Here is an 18,351-nt window from a genome sequence, read left to right as displayed (position 1 = left end):
CTCTTAACCACGATAAACAATTCCGTGAAATGTAATATAAATGACTTGTAGATATTTATTCCCATATAAGACTGAAAATAATAAATAGGTTTATTCTTAGTCTAGACATCTCTGTATCATTCTATGGCTTACATTATTTGTCAGGCATTCCTTTAATCTGGGTATTCTGTCAGTAATCTAAGTATGAAAATTTCCTGATAATGCAATGAGATACCACTTCACACCCATTAAGAAGGCTAGTGTCAAAAACAGAAAATACCAAATGTTGACAAGGATGCACAGAAACTGGAAACCCGGTACACTGATGGTGGGAATATAAAATGGTGCAGCTGCTGTAGAAACCAGTACGGCAACTGCTCTTTTAATAAAATTAAACAGAATTTCCATTTGACCCAGTTATTCCACTTCCGGGTATGTGCCCAAAAGAAATGAAAGCAAGTGCTCAGGTTGGTTATCTGTACGCCAGTGTTCACAGCAGCACTGTTCACTATAGCCCAAAGGCAGAAACAACCTAAATGACCATCAACAGATGACTGGAAAAACAAAATGTGATCTATCTCGTCAATGGAATACTATTCAGCCTTAAAACAAAATGAAATTGTCACACACAGGGTATCATGGATTAACTTTGAAGACACTATATACTAAATGAAATGAACCAGCACAGAAAGACAAATATGGTATGATTCCATTTACTCGAGGTATCAATAGTAGTCAGACTCATGTAAGACATAAAGTAGAGTGATGGTCTGCCAGAGATTGGGGGGAGGAGAGTACGGGGAGGTAATGTAATGTTTAATGGGTATAGATTTCAGGCAGGGAAGAGGAAGTTCTGGAGATGGATGGTAGTGATGAATATACTTAATGCTACTGAACTGTTTACTTAAAAATGGCTAAAATGGCTAATTTTGTGCTATGTATATTTTGCTAAGTAAATTTTTTTCCTGGTAATAGATATTTTAAAAACCTACAACCCCCCCCAAAATCTAATGATGTGTTAAATGTGTAGGGCACACCTTACTTTTTATTCTTTTCTCTCTGATTACTTTATTCCTTTTCACTTTTTATTTTGAAGAGCCATTTTTATGAATTTAAACTTTCTCTCAAATTTGACTTAGTTCTGAAATGTCTATATTAATACAAATGCAAGTGGAATGAAACTCCAGTGGCCTTCCTGTCTTTTGCTACAAAGATATTTGAGAATAAGCTGTACTCTAGCTCTTAGTAATTGACCTTAGGTTTGTTTTTTTCAACCACACATACCCTTGGAGACATTGAGGGTTTAACTCCAGATCACAGCAATAGAGTGAATATTACAATAAGGCGAGTAAAATGAATTTTTAGCTTTTCAGTGTACATAAAACTTAAGTTTACACTGTAGTCTATTAAGTGTGCAACTGCATTATATCTAAAAAAGAATGCACATACCTTAATTAAAAAACACTTGACTGCTAAAAAATGCTCATCATTAGCGAGCTCTCGGTGAGTTGCAATCTTGTTTGCTGGTGGAGGGTCTTGCCTCCGTGTTGATGTCTGCTGACTGATCAGGGTGGTGGCTGCTGCAGGTTGTGGCGACTCTGGCAACTGCTTAAAATAAGACAACAAGGAAGGCGGCCACATTGACTGACTCTTCCTTTTATGAATGATTTCTCTGTAGCATGCAATGTTCTTTGATAGCGTTTTACCCACAGAACTTCTTTCAAAATTCGGAGTCAACTCTCTCCAGGCCTGCCATTGCTTTATCAACTAAATTTACCTAATATTCTCAATACTTGGTTGTCATTTCAATAGTCTTCACAACACCTTCATCAGCAGTAGATTCCATCTCAAGAAACCATGCTCTTTGTTCAGCCATAAGAAACAACTCCTCGGGGCACCTGGGTGGCTCAGCGGGTTAAAGCCTCTGCCTTCGGCTCAGATCATGATGCCAGGGTCCTGGGATGGATCCCCGCATCGGGCTCTCTGCTCAGCAGGGAGCCTGCTCCCCCTCGCCCCCCGCCCCCCGCCTGCATCTCTGCCTACTTGTGATCTCTGTCAAAGAAAGAAAGGAAGAAAGAAAGAAAGAAACAACTCCTCGTCTGAGTTTGACCATGAGATGGTAGCAATTCTGTCACATCTTCAGGCTCCACTTCTAATTTTAGTTCTCTTGCTATTTCCACCATGTCTTCAGTCATTTCTCTCACTGAAGTCTTGGACCCCTCAAAGTCATCTATGAGGATGGGAATTACTTCTTCTACACTCCTGTTAATATTCATGTTTGGACCTCTTCCCATGAATATTCTCAATGGAATCTAGAATGGCGAATCTTTTCCAGAAGGTACTCAACTTACTTTGCCCAGATCCATCAGAGGAATCACTATGTATGGCAGCTACAGCCCTATGAAATGTACTTCCTGAGTAATAAGACTTGGAAGTTGAAATTACTCCTTCATCCACGGGCTGCAGAATGGATATTGTGTTATCAGACATGACAACAACATTAATCTTACACATCTCCATCAAGAGTTCTTGAGTGACCAGGTGCATTATCACTGAGCAGTAATATTTTGAAAGGAATCTTTTCCTGAGCAGCAGGTCTCAACAGTGGGGTTAAAATATTCAGTAAACCAGGTTACAAATAGATATGCTGTCATCTAGCCTTTGTTGTTCCATTTACAGAGCATGGGCAAAGTAGATTTAGTATCATTTTTAAGGGCCTTAGGAGTTTTGGAATGGTCAATGAGCAATGGCTTCAACTTAAAGTCACCAGATGCATTAGACCCTAACAAGAAAGTCAGCCTGTATTTTGAAGTTTTGAAGCCAGACACTGTCTTCTCGTCTCCAGCTCTTCAAGTCCTAGGTGGCATCTTCTTCCAATTCAGACCTGTTTTATCCACTTTGAGAATCTGATTAGTGTAGCTACCTGCACTCTCTTTGCTAGACCTCCTGAATGACTTGCTGCAGCGTCTACATCAGCACCTGCTGCTTCACCTTGTACTTGTATGTTAGGGAGATGGCTTCTCTCCTTAAACCTCATGAACCAACCTCTGCTCCTTCTGCAGCTTCCTCACCTCTCTGAGTCTGCATAGACTTGAAGAGAATTGGGACCTTGTCCTGGAATGGGCTTAAGGGAAGGTTGTGTCTGGTTTGATCTCTCCAGACCACTCAAGGTTTCTCTACATCAGCAATAGAGCTGTTCTGATTTCTTATCACTTTTGTGTTCAGTGGAACAGCACTTTTGATTTCCTTCAAGAACTTCTCCTTCACATTCACACTCTGGCTAACTGGCACAAGAGGCCTAACTTTCAGTCTCTCTCAGCTTTCAACATATGCCTTCCTCACTAAGCATCATCATTTCCAGCTTTTGATTTAAGGTGATGTGACTCTGTGTGAGATATGTGTCTATTCCTTTCATGTGAACATTTAGAGGCCATTATAGGGTTACTAACTGGCTTCATTTCAATACTGTTGGGTCTCAGGGAATGAGGAGGGAATGGGGAAGGCCAAGGAGGAGAAAGATGAGGGAACAGCCAGTCAGTGGGGCAGTCAGAACACATACAACACATACAACATTTTTAAGTTTACTGTTGTATATGGGCGTGGTAACATCAAAGATCACTGATCACAGACCATTAAAATGAATATAATAACGAAAGTCTGAAATACTACAAGAATTACCAAAATATGACACAGAGACACAAGGTAAGTAAACGCTGTTGGAAAAATGGTGTGGACAGACTTGTTAAACGCCATAAACCTTCAATTTGTAAGAAACACAGTATCTGCAAAGTGCAATAAAAAAAAGGGGCAATAAAATGAAGTACACCTGTATTGTGAAGCTATTGTACAATTCCCTACATTTACTAGAGGCACTTTTGTGACCTTCTGGCTTTAAAGTGATCTGTGCCTTTAGTCCAACAGTACTAGCAGCAAAGCCTCAGAAAAATGGCTTTAATTTTTTTTGTTCTATTCAATATACCATCGTATCTTTATAGGTGTATTTGTTATTGTTTACTTATATTCACAACACAGGGACTGATAAAAAATTTAGAAAGAAAAATCTGTATTTTTATTACCTTTTTGTGTGTGCGGCAGAAACTATGCTAGATATTCTCACATATATAATTTAATCTGCACAGAAACCATTAGGTTATTATCCAAATTTTACAAAAGTGGAAATGAGACTCAGAGAGGTTCTATAATTTGCCCAAGTCACACAATACGCGTAAGTAGTACAATCTTAATTTGAACCCGCATCTTTCTATCCCAAAACCCATATGGAAACATCCAATAGGCTAACAGGAAATACAGATCCCAGACAGATAAAGATTTGAAAACCATTAGGCCAGAGGGAGTAAATGAAATTGCAGGCATTAATGGGATAGTCTAGAGAAAGTACATAGTGAGAGGTGGGGTGAAAGTTGAACCTGTTGCTTAAAAAAGAGCACAAGAAAATGAGTCTGATAAGGAATGATCCAAAAAACTGGGTGAAGAATCAAACTTGAAGCGGAGGCAAGAGCATGTCAAGGAAAGTATGGCTGGTACTACAAAAAGGTCCAGCAGGTACACCCAAGTATGATCTCCTGAGAAGCAAGAGGCAGGGACAAATGGTCTTCTCCACTAAGGCAGCCACATGCCTTCACGTGTATTTCTGTGAGGGCAGTCAGTCCCCCTGCATCATGATGGGTGTCTGTCATTCCAGGGTGAGGTGCAGTTACAGTCCAGGAAGGGTTTAATCATATAACTACCTCCTGGGTGAAGATCAGAGCCTAGCTAGAGCCAATGCTGAAATGCTGCCGGAATCAATGAGCCCAAGCCTACTTAAACCTGGAAGGTAGCACTACACAGGACAGGAAATGGAGTCCCTGCTTTAGGGTAAGGTAAGACTCCAGCTGACAATCCAACTTCCTGGCTGTGAGGCTCTGCTTTAGCTAACTTCTTAGCCTTCCTGCGTGTCATTTACCCAGCAGAACCTCTTCTGCTTAGCTGGATTCCCGGTTCTGACCCTTACAGCCAGGACTGCCCTATTTCACCTGTAGCTTTAAATGCTAGATTGGAGAGCTAAATATTGCAAAGCAATATTGGATGCTGACTGGCTGAGCAAGGGAGAAGATTCTTTAGCAAGAAACAAGTCACTGTAAAAATAACAGTATTACTGGTAACTGTCACATCATTACATTCATTGGCCTTACTAATTCTACCAGAATGCCACTGTCCTTCACCCCACATATGCAAATACACTTATAGATAACACACAGATAATAGAACCCAGACTCACTGAACCCTAATGATCTTATTATGAATACACTATGTTAATTTCCATCTTAAATTATTTAACTGTGCAGTAGCTACTGCATTTCTAGAGCTTCTAGCAGGCCCAAGTTTCTTCCTTAGAGAACTTTGATCGATCCTCACCCACCACACACACATCTTTTTCTGTTTCACTAAACTTTAAGATAAAAGTTGCTTTAAGCTTCACTATATTTGGAGGCCAGATAATCAGTATTTTTCTAAAAATGTGACTATTCTATGTGCTAGAAAAATTCTAATGACTAAGCAAAGACTTCCTTCCATGGAGCACAGCATTTAAAACTGTGAAATAGTGTCCTTAGAATTAGAAGTTTGCCTCGTTTTATGCAAAAGATTTATTCCTGAAAAGTCAGGAGCACATCAAATCACACTCTAAATGCAATGGGGAATTACGGAACTTGTTGATAAATCCTTTTGAGCAGTATCTTTTTACACTTAATCTTAGCCAAAAGGCTGAGAAGTGACAACAGTATCTTTTTATAGTATGACCAAGTATCCTTTATCAGTTTGGTAAGGCAAAATGGCACAGCACTATATTTCTCAACATTTAAATATTCACACCCCTTCAGATAAACATAAAGACTGTATGTCCTTTAAACATTTTTATTAAAAAAAAAAAACACATATACAAAAACAGAAAATATGAACTTCCATGCACCCATCTTCCAGATTCAACCACAATGATTTTACTCTTTGTTTCACTAATTCCTTTTGCCTTACTGAAATAATTTTTAAAAATTCCAGATAGTATGTCATTTCCCCCTACATATCTCAATATGAAACTCTAAAAACCATGGGAATGTACTCCTATAAACACAATTGCAAAGTTTCTTGATTGTTTTCAAATCGTTTTTATAGCTGATTTGTAGGAATGAGGATCCAAAGTTACATGTTACATCTGATTGTTAGATTTCTTAAATAATTTTCCACCTAGAGCTGACTTCATTTTTTTTTAAGTGCCACTGACTTGTAACAGAGTTAATCATTCAGCAGAGTGCTCCACAGTTTAGTCTGCCAATTTCCTTTCTCTTGATGTCAATCATGGCATTATCACATGTACTTTTTAATTAGGTTTTATTAGACTTGGGTTCAACATCTTTTGGTAAGAATACTCCATGCTTCCTACTGAAAAGGGGTCCTGAAGAGCAGAGGGTATTTGAGAGGATGGGAATGGATGCACGTGTCACAGGGTAAGAGCAGATATTACGTACTGTATGAAAACATGAGCAAAGGCACAGATGGAAATCGATAAGTAAGTGATGGGTTCAAAGGAAGAAACTATCTACACCTGCTAGAGGTAGGTTTTCAATACGGTCATGGCACTGTATACGCAAGTCCCAGCCCCCTCGGCCCTGCTAAATCAGCATTTCCGGAGATACAAGCTCAGATACCTTTATTTCCCCGAAGTTCCTGAGGAAATTCAGATGCTCTGCCAGGCCTGAAGTCCACGGGCCTGGAGGAGAGCATACAGATAAGTAGTCTGGTCTTGCTCAAGCTCATTCCTGTTTCAGGGATTTGGGTCATGACTTACAGCCACTCTTCTCCCCTGACATTTCACTTTAACTACTCAAAGTCCTACTTGATTCCTCCATTCAAAGTCACCAGTCTGCTTTATTTCTTAGCACATGCCTGATATTGTTTTACTTCTTGGTTTTGTTATGTTTCCCTCACTATAATTTATGTTCCCAAAGAGTGTGGACCTTGTCTCTCTTGTTCATTGTGCTAATTCCAATGCTTAGGAGAGGTCTGGGCCTACAAAAGATGCACACCAAATGTTCACAGAATGGGTGGATAAATTTGGCAGATTTAGGAATTTGGGGGGGGCACTCTTATGTAACGTAGATAGGAAACAATAAAATTATCCTTTAAAGCTTGTTGTCATTGAGACTGCTATAGAAGTGTCTTTTTTTGAGAACCTCTCTTTGGTATTTTGGGTATTTTGCTTTATGATAGCTCAGTCACCTTGCTGTTTAAATGGAAAAATTTGGGACAGCATTTCATAGAAGGTAACTGCAACTCACAACCTCTATCTAATCAGTTCAATAATAATTTCCAAATGTACTTAATGGACTATTAAATCAGTAATTAGAAATCAAATTTTGCTACGCTGCAAAAGATGTCAAAATTATGTGTGCTCAGACTAAGATATTTTAAAATTAAAATTTTATTTAATTAGCATTCCTCAGAGACAGATATTTTAAAATTAGAATTTTATTTAATTAGTGTTCCCATAATCTATATTAAAATTTATTTGTACCTTGCTGACTTATAAAAACACAGGCAGGGCAGGATACATATACAGAAAGAGCTCATGGCGGTTAACAAAATTCAATGACATAAAACCAAAAAAAAGGGCCCAGCAAAAAAAATGATGTAGGGTTTAAAGAGTAGCAAAAAATATGAATAAAGTGAAAAAAAACTTTTATATAAGTTGTTTTGTGGGGTGTTTGAAAACATTTCTTCCTTTCACCCACACTTTTGTGAGTTAAAGTTAATGGATTTCTATTGCATTCCTGTTGTCACTATTGCCAAATGCTTTCCTATGGATGAGGCAGATACCTGGTTATTTAAGGAGCAGGATAAATGGGCCAAGACAGCTTTCCCTATCCCCAATTCACCAGGGAACATTTGAGAATTCCACCTGACACGAGGACAGCACTGTGCTCTTAAACAATCTGCAGTTTGATCCGATTGTTCCCCAGTGGGGGAGGTTGGCCACAGCTCACTCAAGAGTCATTGATTGGATTAACAGCCTAATTCCCAACAGATGAATAGAATACTGATGTCTTGTCAGCCCAGATCACAAAAGGAAAACACAATCTGCTTCTACAGCTCAGAGATTTAACCCTCTATTTGCCCTGAAGAGACAATCTCACTTTTTAGTACTAATATTTCTTCAGACTATTTGTCTGTGAATGTCATCAAATGGTGGTTTTAATCACCAACCACACATACTTTCATCCTCTTTTAGGGTAGTTTTAGAAAATGTTTAAAAACATGGGAAGATTTTTCCTTCAGTTTCACTGCCCACCTTAGTCCTGGTGCCTCAATTCTTTCTTGGGTTTCCTAAGGAAATAATAAATAAACTGCTTTCTTTGGGGACTTCATAAAATAGGACACAGCATATGAGCAGAAAAGTAACAAAATCCACACACTGAAAGATAAAACCATTTTGAACTCAATTTTTCTGGAATAACCGAATGATTTTATTAAGAGGAATGAATGATTGCATTAAGGGGAATAGAGCTCTTAGATGTTAGCTTTAGTTTATTCTCCTACTCAACCTCTACCTCCCAGCCCTTACTGTAATTTAATAATTTTTGTGTACGGCTGCACAACAAAGAATCAAATAAAAAAGATCTGATTTATGATATTATTCTGATTTTTTTAAAAGTAAGAAAAAGAAGACTTCATTCAAGTCACCTCTTAGAACTGTGGAACAGTCAGTTGAGAATAAAAACAATGACGGTAGTGGGTAATCTGTTTCTGTACTAAGCAATTTACATGTGTTCTCTTACTTAATCCACCCAAGCTTACGAAGTAGGTATTAAATTATCTCATTTCACAAATGAAGAAACTGAAGCTGAGTTAGGTTAAGTAATTTTGTCTGAGGTCACATGATTTGTTAGTGGCAGAGCCAAATTAAGTCTCTGGCTCCAGAGCTTATGCTCTTAACCACTACTAGGATTTTTATGGGTTTCCCTGTATGTCTTCATATTTATATGGAGTCTAAGGTGTTAAAATTATGATTCAGCCATCTCTTAGAATCTGTTATTATTTTTTTGGGAAAACATCTCTATGTGTACAAATGTCCTCTATTGGCTTTTCTTTTTCTTTAGGACATTTTTTTCAAGGATTTCATGATAGCCATGTAAAATCTGCCATGTCAAAACAGAAATCTTTAATGCCATGGTTCTGGAGTCATATTTAACTTCTTTTTTATTTATGTCTCATAGTGTCTTTCATCAAGTGAGGTTGATTGAATTTTCCTCTGCACTGTATCTCTGATTCTTTTTCCACAGTAATGGATCCTATCCAGGTCTTAACCTAACCTCCTAATCCACTAATTCCTACAAGAGCCTCCCTAATAATATATCTGGTCTCCTATTCCTTTCCTAAGTATTGTCCTAAGCATGTTATTTTTCTATTTAAAACCTTGAAACATATTCTAATTGTCTTCAAGTCAGGTAAGAATTTCTAACTAAGGATTTTCCCTAGCTCTGAACAGAATTTGGCATTTGTCATGGTTTTAAAAATTAACCTTGTACATGCAGGAAGTTTAGATCAGTACAAATATGAGAACATATTACATAATGAATATTGATTGTTCATACTATTAGTATTATAATATTACATTAGATTATAACCTAATTCTTCATGGTAACACATGTTTCCATAATAGCCATTAGGTTAAAGGATATTTTGAAAAATAAAAAGTACAGGGAAGAGAATATATTTTTGGAAGGAGACAAGGAAAAAGCTCAACTAATGCCAATAAAAAAAATCCCAAAATATGATGGTGTAAAAGATCTTCCTACAACCCAGCCTCCCACAAAGCTTTCTTAATTCAGACATGCTTTTCTTTCAAGAAAACAAAAATTTACAGTAGTATATTATTTTATAGAACATTTTCATATAGACTAACTTATTTGAAAGTAACACCCTGAAGTGAGTAGGATAGGCATTAGCAGCTTTATTTTATAAATAAGGAAATTAAAGTTCAGCAGGGTTAAGTGATTTGCTCAAAGTGATACAGTAAGTCAAACAACAGAATTAAGACTGAACCTTATATATTCTACACAAATGGAATAAGTTAAAAAATGGCAAGTTTTGGAAGTTCAAGGTACAATTCCCACTTTTAGACCAAAAGTAACAATTATCACTCACTTTGAATAATAAAACATTACCTACTAATATTTTGGCCAACCAAGATCCCTCCCTCCATCTCCAAATGTGTTGTCGTTCATTCAGTTAAGCATGAAGAAATCCAACAAAGAGAAAAAGGACAGTCTCAGTACCTAAAAATAACCTTATACTAAAATAAAAGTCTATTTTTAAAAGATTTTATTTATTTATTTTTGCAAGAGAGAGTGAGAGAGAGCACACTCATGCACATGAGTGGAGGGGAGGGGCAGAGGGACACGGAGCCTGATGAGGGACTTGATCCCAGGACCCTGGGTTCATGATCTGAGCGGAAGGCAGATGCTTAACTGACTGAGCCACTCAGGCGCCCGTAAAATAAAACAATCTGAAAGAAGTGTTCAGAAGGTACAAATATCAGGAACACATCCTGAATCAAGACAGGTCCTGTTAGAGGTTCCCTAGAAGCTGGAAGACACCCAGGAGGATGATCTACAAAAAATTTCTTTCCCCAGTTATCTGGAAGAAGGGGCAACAGAGTGCATGAGGAAGCAGAACTGCTGCCCTGAATGTTAAATAAACTTGTGAGCACTTCCACGGTGGCTAGAGACATGGTGCTTAATGCCACGGAGACTAACAGCTCATAAGCTCTTGTGATTTTTGTTCCTTCATACTGTGTGAGTTCTTAAATTCAGAGGAAATTTTTACAGCCCTCACTAACAAATTGGGGAGGTAGAAGTCTTTGTTCTGGGTTCCATGATCAAGTACAAAGTTAGCTGACAAGGCTGGAAACCATGGTAGGCATGTCTACTAACCCAACTTTAAAAAATAATACTCTGAAAGGCCTACTGTTTTAATAATATCCTGAAAAGCCCACATTTTCATATTTTCATGTCTACAACTTCAGATTCCTATCATGTAATACAAAACAGCATTTTGGCAGATATTCTAAAATAAGCCATATTTTCAGTTTTAGAAGCAAAAACCAACCAAAGACTAAGAAACATACACAAAAAGCAAACAACCCCCCATTTTAATAACAAGGAAAATCAAATCCATGGTGTGTCCTCTGTGGTAACAGAGACAGACCTGTCTGACTGTGGAAACCAGGTTAAAGACAAGGGCTTGGACAGTTGTGCCCCGAAACAAGCAGACTGCAGGTCTTATAAATACATACAGAAATAATTAAAATATAAGGGGTTTAGAGAGATTAATCTCCTTTAAATAATCTCAGCCACAAAGCCTGTAAAGACACTGCTGGCAGCAGGCCCACGTGAGACCAGCTGTCGGATATCAGGGCAGCGGAGATTAACTGCTACCACTTCTGCCCTGACCCGCCACGCACTCTTCTCCGGACTCCAGCTGCAGTACTCACTGCGCCACCGGGAAAGGTTCGCAGAACAGCACCTGCTACAATGTGGGGCATTATCATCTGCCCGGATACCTATCCTGAGCCGAGGGAGCAAAACAAACCAAAATAAGAAAGTTGGTGCTGGAAGGGAATCAAAAAACACAGGGTTCAGAGGACTCTAGGGAAATGCAGGAGGGCTCTAGGAAAGTGCTGATTACTTGATTCCATTCATATAACCTGTGGCAATTTCAAAGTCACCTTTAATTATTTTCCAACTGAGTTTTAAGTCATGCAGATAGGATCCTTACTCCCAAAGGAAGCGTAAGGCAACTGATAACTCTTTAAAAACACTAACATTTGTTTCAAAGTAGCCACAAATTCAAAAAATATTTTTAAAAGGTGACAGTGCCAGTGAATAAAACGAGAATATTTATAATAAACAGCATTCTTTCAGTCAGATAGATTTTGGGGGGTCCCCTCTGTATCTCTATTATATGGTATTTCCATGACTTTCCATGAAGGATTTCAGATGGAATTTATTTGGACTCTAGAAAAAAATAGGATTGTGAAACAGAAGAACATTATGAATCACTGGAAGCATCCAAACATTCTAAGAACGACACACGTGTACTTATTATCAGATCTATTCTTCCACCAGGATACCCTGAGACCTGGTGCTGGACCACCTTCTTTAAATATGGTCTATGCGACGTTCCTAAGCCTCTTTCATTCTAATTTTGCTTCTCTGGTTTTGGGATACCAACGAATCTCTGCTACAATCTCTTCTTGTCGAAAAGGTGATTTATTTGTATTTGTGTTTTTTTAGCATCCTACTTACCTCACAGGTGCATCTGAAGGATGAGTGAAGAGACAGCATCTAAGTCTCTGACTCTAGAGTAAAAGTAGGCTATTGCATCAATTCTAAGTATTTCAAAGAATCCTGTTGATATGCTGAGATGAAAGATTCTGGATAACATAATTACTGCATTTCTTACACAAATATGACCAATTTTCACAGAACCAGAATATCAAATATAATTTTACTTTTTTTTTTAAATGGGTAAGAAGGTACTTTGGGTTTTTACATGGTTAAAAGGGAGAGTTCTTGTTAAAAAGAAAATTTCAAACATCAAGACACAATAGAAGACAGCCTCATTTTATGCAACGGGTCATAATAAACTTACGTTCACAGTTTCTGTTCTTTTAAATAACACAGAGGTACCACACTTTTCTCATCTGTATGTCTTTAGAATGAAAGCTCTGTCTTCATGGTTTCCCTCCTCCTTAAGAATGGGTTTTAAAGAGTGTCAAGGAGGAGGCCAAACGTCAAATACACGCCTGGCCAGTCAAGACTATACTGATACCCACTAACACGTTTTTCGACTTCAGAGAGCTCTCAGAGGGTAATGACTTTCAGACTACATGATTGGATTCAAACTCTGAACCACTGATTCAGAGCTGAGCACCTCTTTTCACTGATCCTCTAGACCAACGGTTCTTCAAGTGTGGGCTCCAGGTCAGTGGTATCAGTTTCATTGGAAAAGTCATTAAAAATGCAAATTATTAGGCTCCTACTGCAGACCTACTAAACCAGAAACTCTGGGGGCCTGACCTAACAATTTGTTTTAACAAGCCCCAGGTGATTCTAATGTTAGCCAACATCTGAGGACCACGGTCCTGCACTAGTACATATATTCTCTATAAAGGAGCACCATCTTTGGACAAACAGAAGTAACTATAAAACAAAGTGAAATAATTAAATGCAATAAAAGTTTATTAAAATATTATTTTAGATGATTTATCTTTTCCTTAATTTTTAAAATTTAAACATACTTGACAGGATTTCTTTTCATCTTCCAGTGAAAGGCTGTCCACCAAAGACACCATTATAGTCTGGTACACTTTTTTTATAGTTCTATAACATAAACTGACATTTATTGGAGCTTCTCATAAGATTTTTCCATCAACGGATGTGTTGGAAGAGCAATAACCAAGTATGCTGTGGTGGGCAAATACCTACACATCAGGACACTTTTCAAAGCCATCAGGCAAAGGGGGTCAGTTGAATTTTTTTTACAGCACAGGCTAATGCTTTAAGAGTGTCTTGATGGAATCAAGGAAATTGGATTGTCCCCCCATTTGCTGGGCTAAAACAAGCCTTTTTTATTTATCCCATTAGAGGAACACAAGAGAAACCTTTTAAATGTCACTAAAAATTTCCCTGCATTGCAAAACCTAGTCAAAAGGGTTTTAATTTTCTCTGAGAACTCTTAAGTAATGCAGTATGTCAAGGTTTAATAAATTGTAGGTGGGGATAGTTTTTGTTACAGGCAACTTTTTTTTTTTTTTTTAAACAAGTGCTTAGACATGCTTAGGTTTCTCTACAGAGAGAGGTCGGGGCGCCACCTCATACAGCAGAGAACTCAACTTCAGTCCAGATAGCAAACAAATGAATGATAATGGAATCTGTAAAATATATGAAATAAATTGTAAGGATATTTTTTAAAAAGAAAGTATTTTAAAATGTATTGAAAATGATGGCGAATTTAATAAGTGATATTTTTGTGTTGAGCTTCTTGAAAAATTTCTTAAAGAATGTGGCCTTGAACAAAGCCAACCCCAAAGGACAGCACAGAGAGTAGGCCTTCAAGTCTTCCAACAGAAAGAGGGACTACAAAGCAAAGAGCGAACTATTCCCAACCTGTCATGGGGTAAAACCCCACCTTTTACAACTTTCAAAATAGTACAGACACACCAACTAATAAAAGAAAGTAGTTGATGCCTATGTTATATGGACTGCATGTATCTCTAGAAACAATAATAAAGTGGTCTATATTTAGCTTCTGTGATCATATATTTTGGTGTATTTTTTGAATAGATCTAACCATTAAATATTATGAGGGGTTTTCTGGTTGATTTTTTTCCCCCTCTTCAACAAAGTATTAAAAGTACTTACAAACACAAAACAATATGTTACAAAGGGAATACCAGAACAGAGGAGTTAAAAAAAAAAAAAAGACTACCTGTAAATGAGTGTAGTTCCCTTCCGCATCATCATCTTGGTAGAACTATTTTTAACCATACTCAAATGCTTAAACAGAGCATCTTACTCTACTCCCAAGAGAAGGAGTGGGGGGGGGGGGAGAGGAGGTAAGAAACTATGCCAAAGACAAAATACCTAGTACTTCAAAATGTAATGATTAATAATGAAATTATGTCGACTATTCCTCTTTTTATTCCCTGCCTTTAAAATATACTTTTAGGTCACGTCAGGGCCAGAGGATGTGGGGTTCAACACTGAGACAGTTCGGCAGGGCAGTCCTGCAGGCTGCTAGTACCACTTGAACTGCTGGTGTTTTGAATCTACCCTGTGACCACAGCTGTTCGAAAGGGAGGCTCAGTGAAGTGCTGGCTGAAAAAGAATGGGAAGCAGGCTGGGAAAAAGATTACATTTGTGTCATGTACAGTCAACTATCCCTACACTTTCAATTAATTGGCCTTAATATTAATTAAGCTTAGTCTTTAAAAGTTAGTATCTTCTTTCTAGGGGAACTCCAGCTTTTTTACTTCCTAACAAGTTAACACATTTTGGCATTAGTCACTCCATTCTTTACATGTAGTCAAAGGTAGTTTTCCTTCTTTAGCTATTAGCAATAACAACTTAGAAGCTCTAGATGAAATTCTAAGTTGTCAGGCCTTGAGTTGTTGAAAGTCTTCCAAATCTGTCAACATTGATAAAAGAACTACTGATTATAAAAAGACAAACCAGGGCGCCTGGGTGGCTCAGTGAGTTAAGCCGCTGCCTTCGGCTCAGGTCATGATCTCAGGGTCCTGGGATCGAGTCCCGCATCAGGCTTTCTGCTCGGCAGGGAGCCTGCTTCCCTCTCTCTCTCTCTCTCTGCCTGCCTCTCTGTCTACTTGTGATCTCTGTCTGTCAAATAAATAAAATCTTAAAAAAAAAAAAAAGACAAACCAATAAGCAATCAAAGAGAAAGGAAGCTTACCATGGAAGTAAGGGAATATATTCAGAGAGTCTATAATGAATTTTTAATCATCAAAAGACCCTACTATTCGCTTAACTTTACTATTGTTTTCATGGGAGAACCTATGCTAATCCCGAAACTTGACATTCAGATGAACAGAAATGTTGAGAAAATTTAGTGTTCTCTTGGCTGCAATGTAGGGATTCTTACTCTGGATTCTCAAGTTCATAGGTTACCTGTGAAAGGGTTTCAACCTATGAACCTACTAAAATTGTTTGTAAAAATTCTACATTCATGTCCTTTCTCTCTGGTGTTCACAGCTTTCCTAATAGTCTTCCAAAAATGTTAAAGAGCACCGTTGTGGAGTAGCAGTCTAGATGAAACCAGACTGGCCACGAATTGGTAATTGCTGAAACCAGGTGATGAGTACATGAAGTTTGTTATACTAGTCCCTCTAATTCTGCATGTGGTTGAAGTTTTTAATAATTAAAAGATTATTTTTTTTAACTGTTATGAAAGGAATTGTATACAAACCAATTCTTGAGAGAGGATTGTGGAATTCTATCTAACAATCTAAGTGAATTGCCAAAGTAAGTGATAGTTCGATCTTTCCTTATGTCATAAGATAAGTCTAAGAGAAGGTAAGGGATTTAGAATTTTAGAAAACATTAAGTGTAGAAAACACAAGTATGGAAATCTTTCACACCAAAACTTTCAATGATGCAAGTTACCTTACTTTTACAATTCCTATTCTCTTTCTCTAATATGCCAAATTTGACACAAAATCAGGAAAATAGAGAAGAGGCAACTGGCAAAGCAAAGACCACAAAGACAAAGAAGGTGGTGGTTTGATGCTTGAAGGGGAGGGGGAAAGTGAAAGGAATAAAGTGGTGGGTCTAATCAAATCACTGTAAAAAGCTGCGGCTCTCAGAGTTAACCTTGCCAATCAGAGTAAGCAGGAGCAGGAGCAGGAACAGGAGCATGTTTGTGCACATTAAACTTTGCGTGTGTCCTTGAACCTCTGGTGCACTTCCTCCTCTCAAGCAGCCTGGGAAGGTTTCATAATGCTTACCCTTAGAGAGAACCTTGAATTCCATTAGAAAGCTCCACAGGAAGGAGAAACCCTCAAGTGGCAGCTTGAACCACATAGACAGCTCATACCCTTTACTGATATTAGAAGTGAGCTCATGGGATTAAGTCTGCAAGTCCTGGAAAATTAAAAAGTATGAACACACTGATAAATACCATTATACCAACAAGAATACAAGATACCTTTAAATCTTTACTCCTTTCCTTTTTTTTTCTTTTAAAGAGATGGCAAATACTTACATAAACAATGATATCATAAAGACTGATTACTAAGTCTACAATTAAACTATATAACTGACCTGGCTAAAATCTAATATTTTATTAATATTTACATCTGTATACTGCTTTGCTACGAAATCATCCACTCATTTGATGGCCTAGCATATTTTATCACAAACTACACTTTTGAATACAAGGAAGTAAGAAGGTAGATACTTTGTCTTTAAGTGATTATAGTTCCATTCTGTTCTGTACTACTGAGAAGTGTCTTATATAATAGTTTCAATATTACATGTAGGCAGACATAGATTCAAACCAAGGAGAAATTTCTAATTAGAGCTTTTGAAATTGGAATAGTCTACTATGTGAAGTAAACAGAAATGTTCGAACAGAGGCTACCTGGCTTAACCTTTTGGAAATTTAGCAGAGAGAATTCTTGCATTGGATAGGAAGATGGAACCAGAGAATTTTTAAATTCCTTTCTAGCTTTAAGATTTCACAATTAGACTTTATGCAGGGCCGCAAATCAATGGCAGAACAGAAACTAGAATCTAGGTAACTTGACTCCAAACTTAAGGTCTTTCTAAACACGAGGTTACAAACCCTTCAAAAGTCAGTACTTCAGACAGTAAACAGAAGAGTGAGGTTAACTGGGTCAGGGGAGCAACAGTGGGGGTGATGAGGAACTGGCGAGGCCTGTCAACAGAGGGCAGTCGCTACTCAAGGTCTAGCTACTGCTGCTCTGTGGGAATGTGCCCAGGACTGCCATATTTGTAGATTTTTCAAGAGAATCCTAAATCTTATACTTTTATGTGAAATTAATTGGCAGTTATTGGCAGTGAATGGTAAATAAACTGTGGTACACTATTGGTGCTAAACAAAAATTGATCTTTGGGCTGTATATGACCCATGCTGGTTTGTGACCAAGAGACTTTCCTCAAAAACCCTAAATACAATTACTGATTTTTAAAAAACCCCTCTCTGGATTCTTCAAATTTATCAGCAGTCTTTTTGAAATATAAAAATCTAAAATTTATGCTTTACATTGGTTATAGTCTGCTAAGTATATAAGTAATTTGCTCTGGATTTTATAGATTATATTCCTGTTGGCTTTTGCAAGATCAACACTACAATGCAATCTCAAGGTTCACATATGGTCCACAGTAACTGTCAAATTTTCTACACGTGGTATTTGTGCATAATCAATCTCTACATGTGTATATGGATATGTGTCCCTAAATATTCTAAAAACACTTATAGACAAATCACCATTTCTTTGAAGAGTCACTTTTTTCTTGAATTACCTTATGCCCATCCTTCAGGCATTATTAACCACTCTATGGGTGTATCAGTTTGATCATCAAAAAAGCAAGCCTGACCATTTCTAGACCTTATTCTGTTGCTTCATTTGGGAGCATTTTGTTACTTCGTGTAATTCCTTCATCTTTAGTCTGCCCTCTTAGAGGGACATTTAGAAGAACATTTCAGACTCAGTAACACCACAAACAACCAAATAAGTTTTATAACATGTATACATCTAAGTAATAAACCTCAAAATCA

At 37.6% G+C, this 18,351-nt stretch overlaps 1 protein-coding gene across 3 annotated transcripts in view; it reads right to left on the bottom strand.

Annotated features, from left to right (window-relative positions):
- The window catches only part of ACBD6 (acyl-CoA binding domain containing 6), a 198,876-nt gene that overhangs the window by 45,804 nt on the left and 134,721 nt on the right, over positions 1–18,351 (bottom strand). The window contains exon 7 of one of the 3 annotated variants that reach the window (XM_080824395.1): positions 1,429–1,584. The exons of the other annotated variants lie outside the window; for them this stretch is intronic. Within the exon in view, the coding sequence (XP_080680521.1) occupies positions 1,429–1,584 (156 nt within the window). The remainder of the gene's footprint in view (positions 1–1,428; positions 1,585–18,351) is intronic. 3 annotated transcript variants of the gene reach the window in all.

The sequence above is a fragment of the Martes martes genome (genome assembly GCF_963455335.1).
Source record: "Martes martes genome assembly, chromosome: 15".
Classification (NCBI taxonomy): domain Eukaryota; kingdom Metazoa; phylum Chordata; class Mammalia; order Carnivora; family Mustelidae; genus Martes; species Martes martes.
The sequence above is the reverse complement of the archived record's forward strand: the minus strand, read 5'-3'. Positions and strand labels throughout refer to the sequence as shown.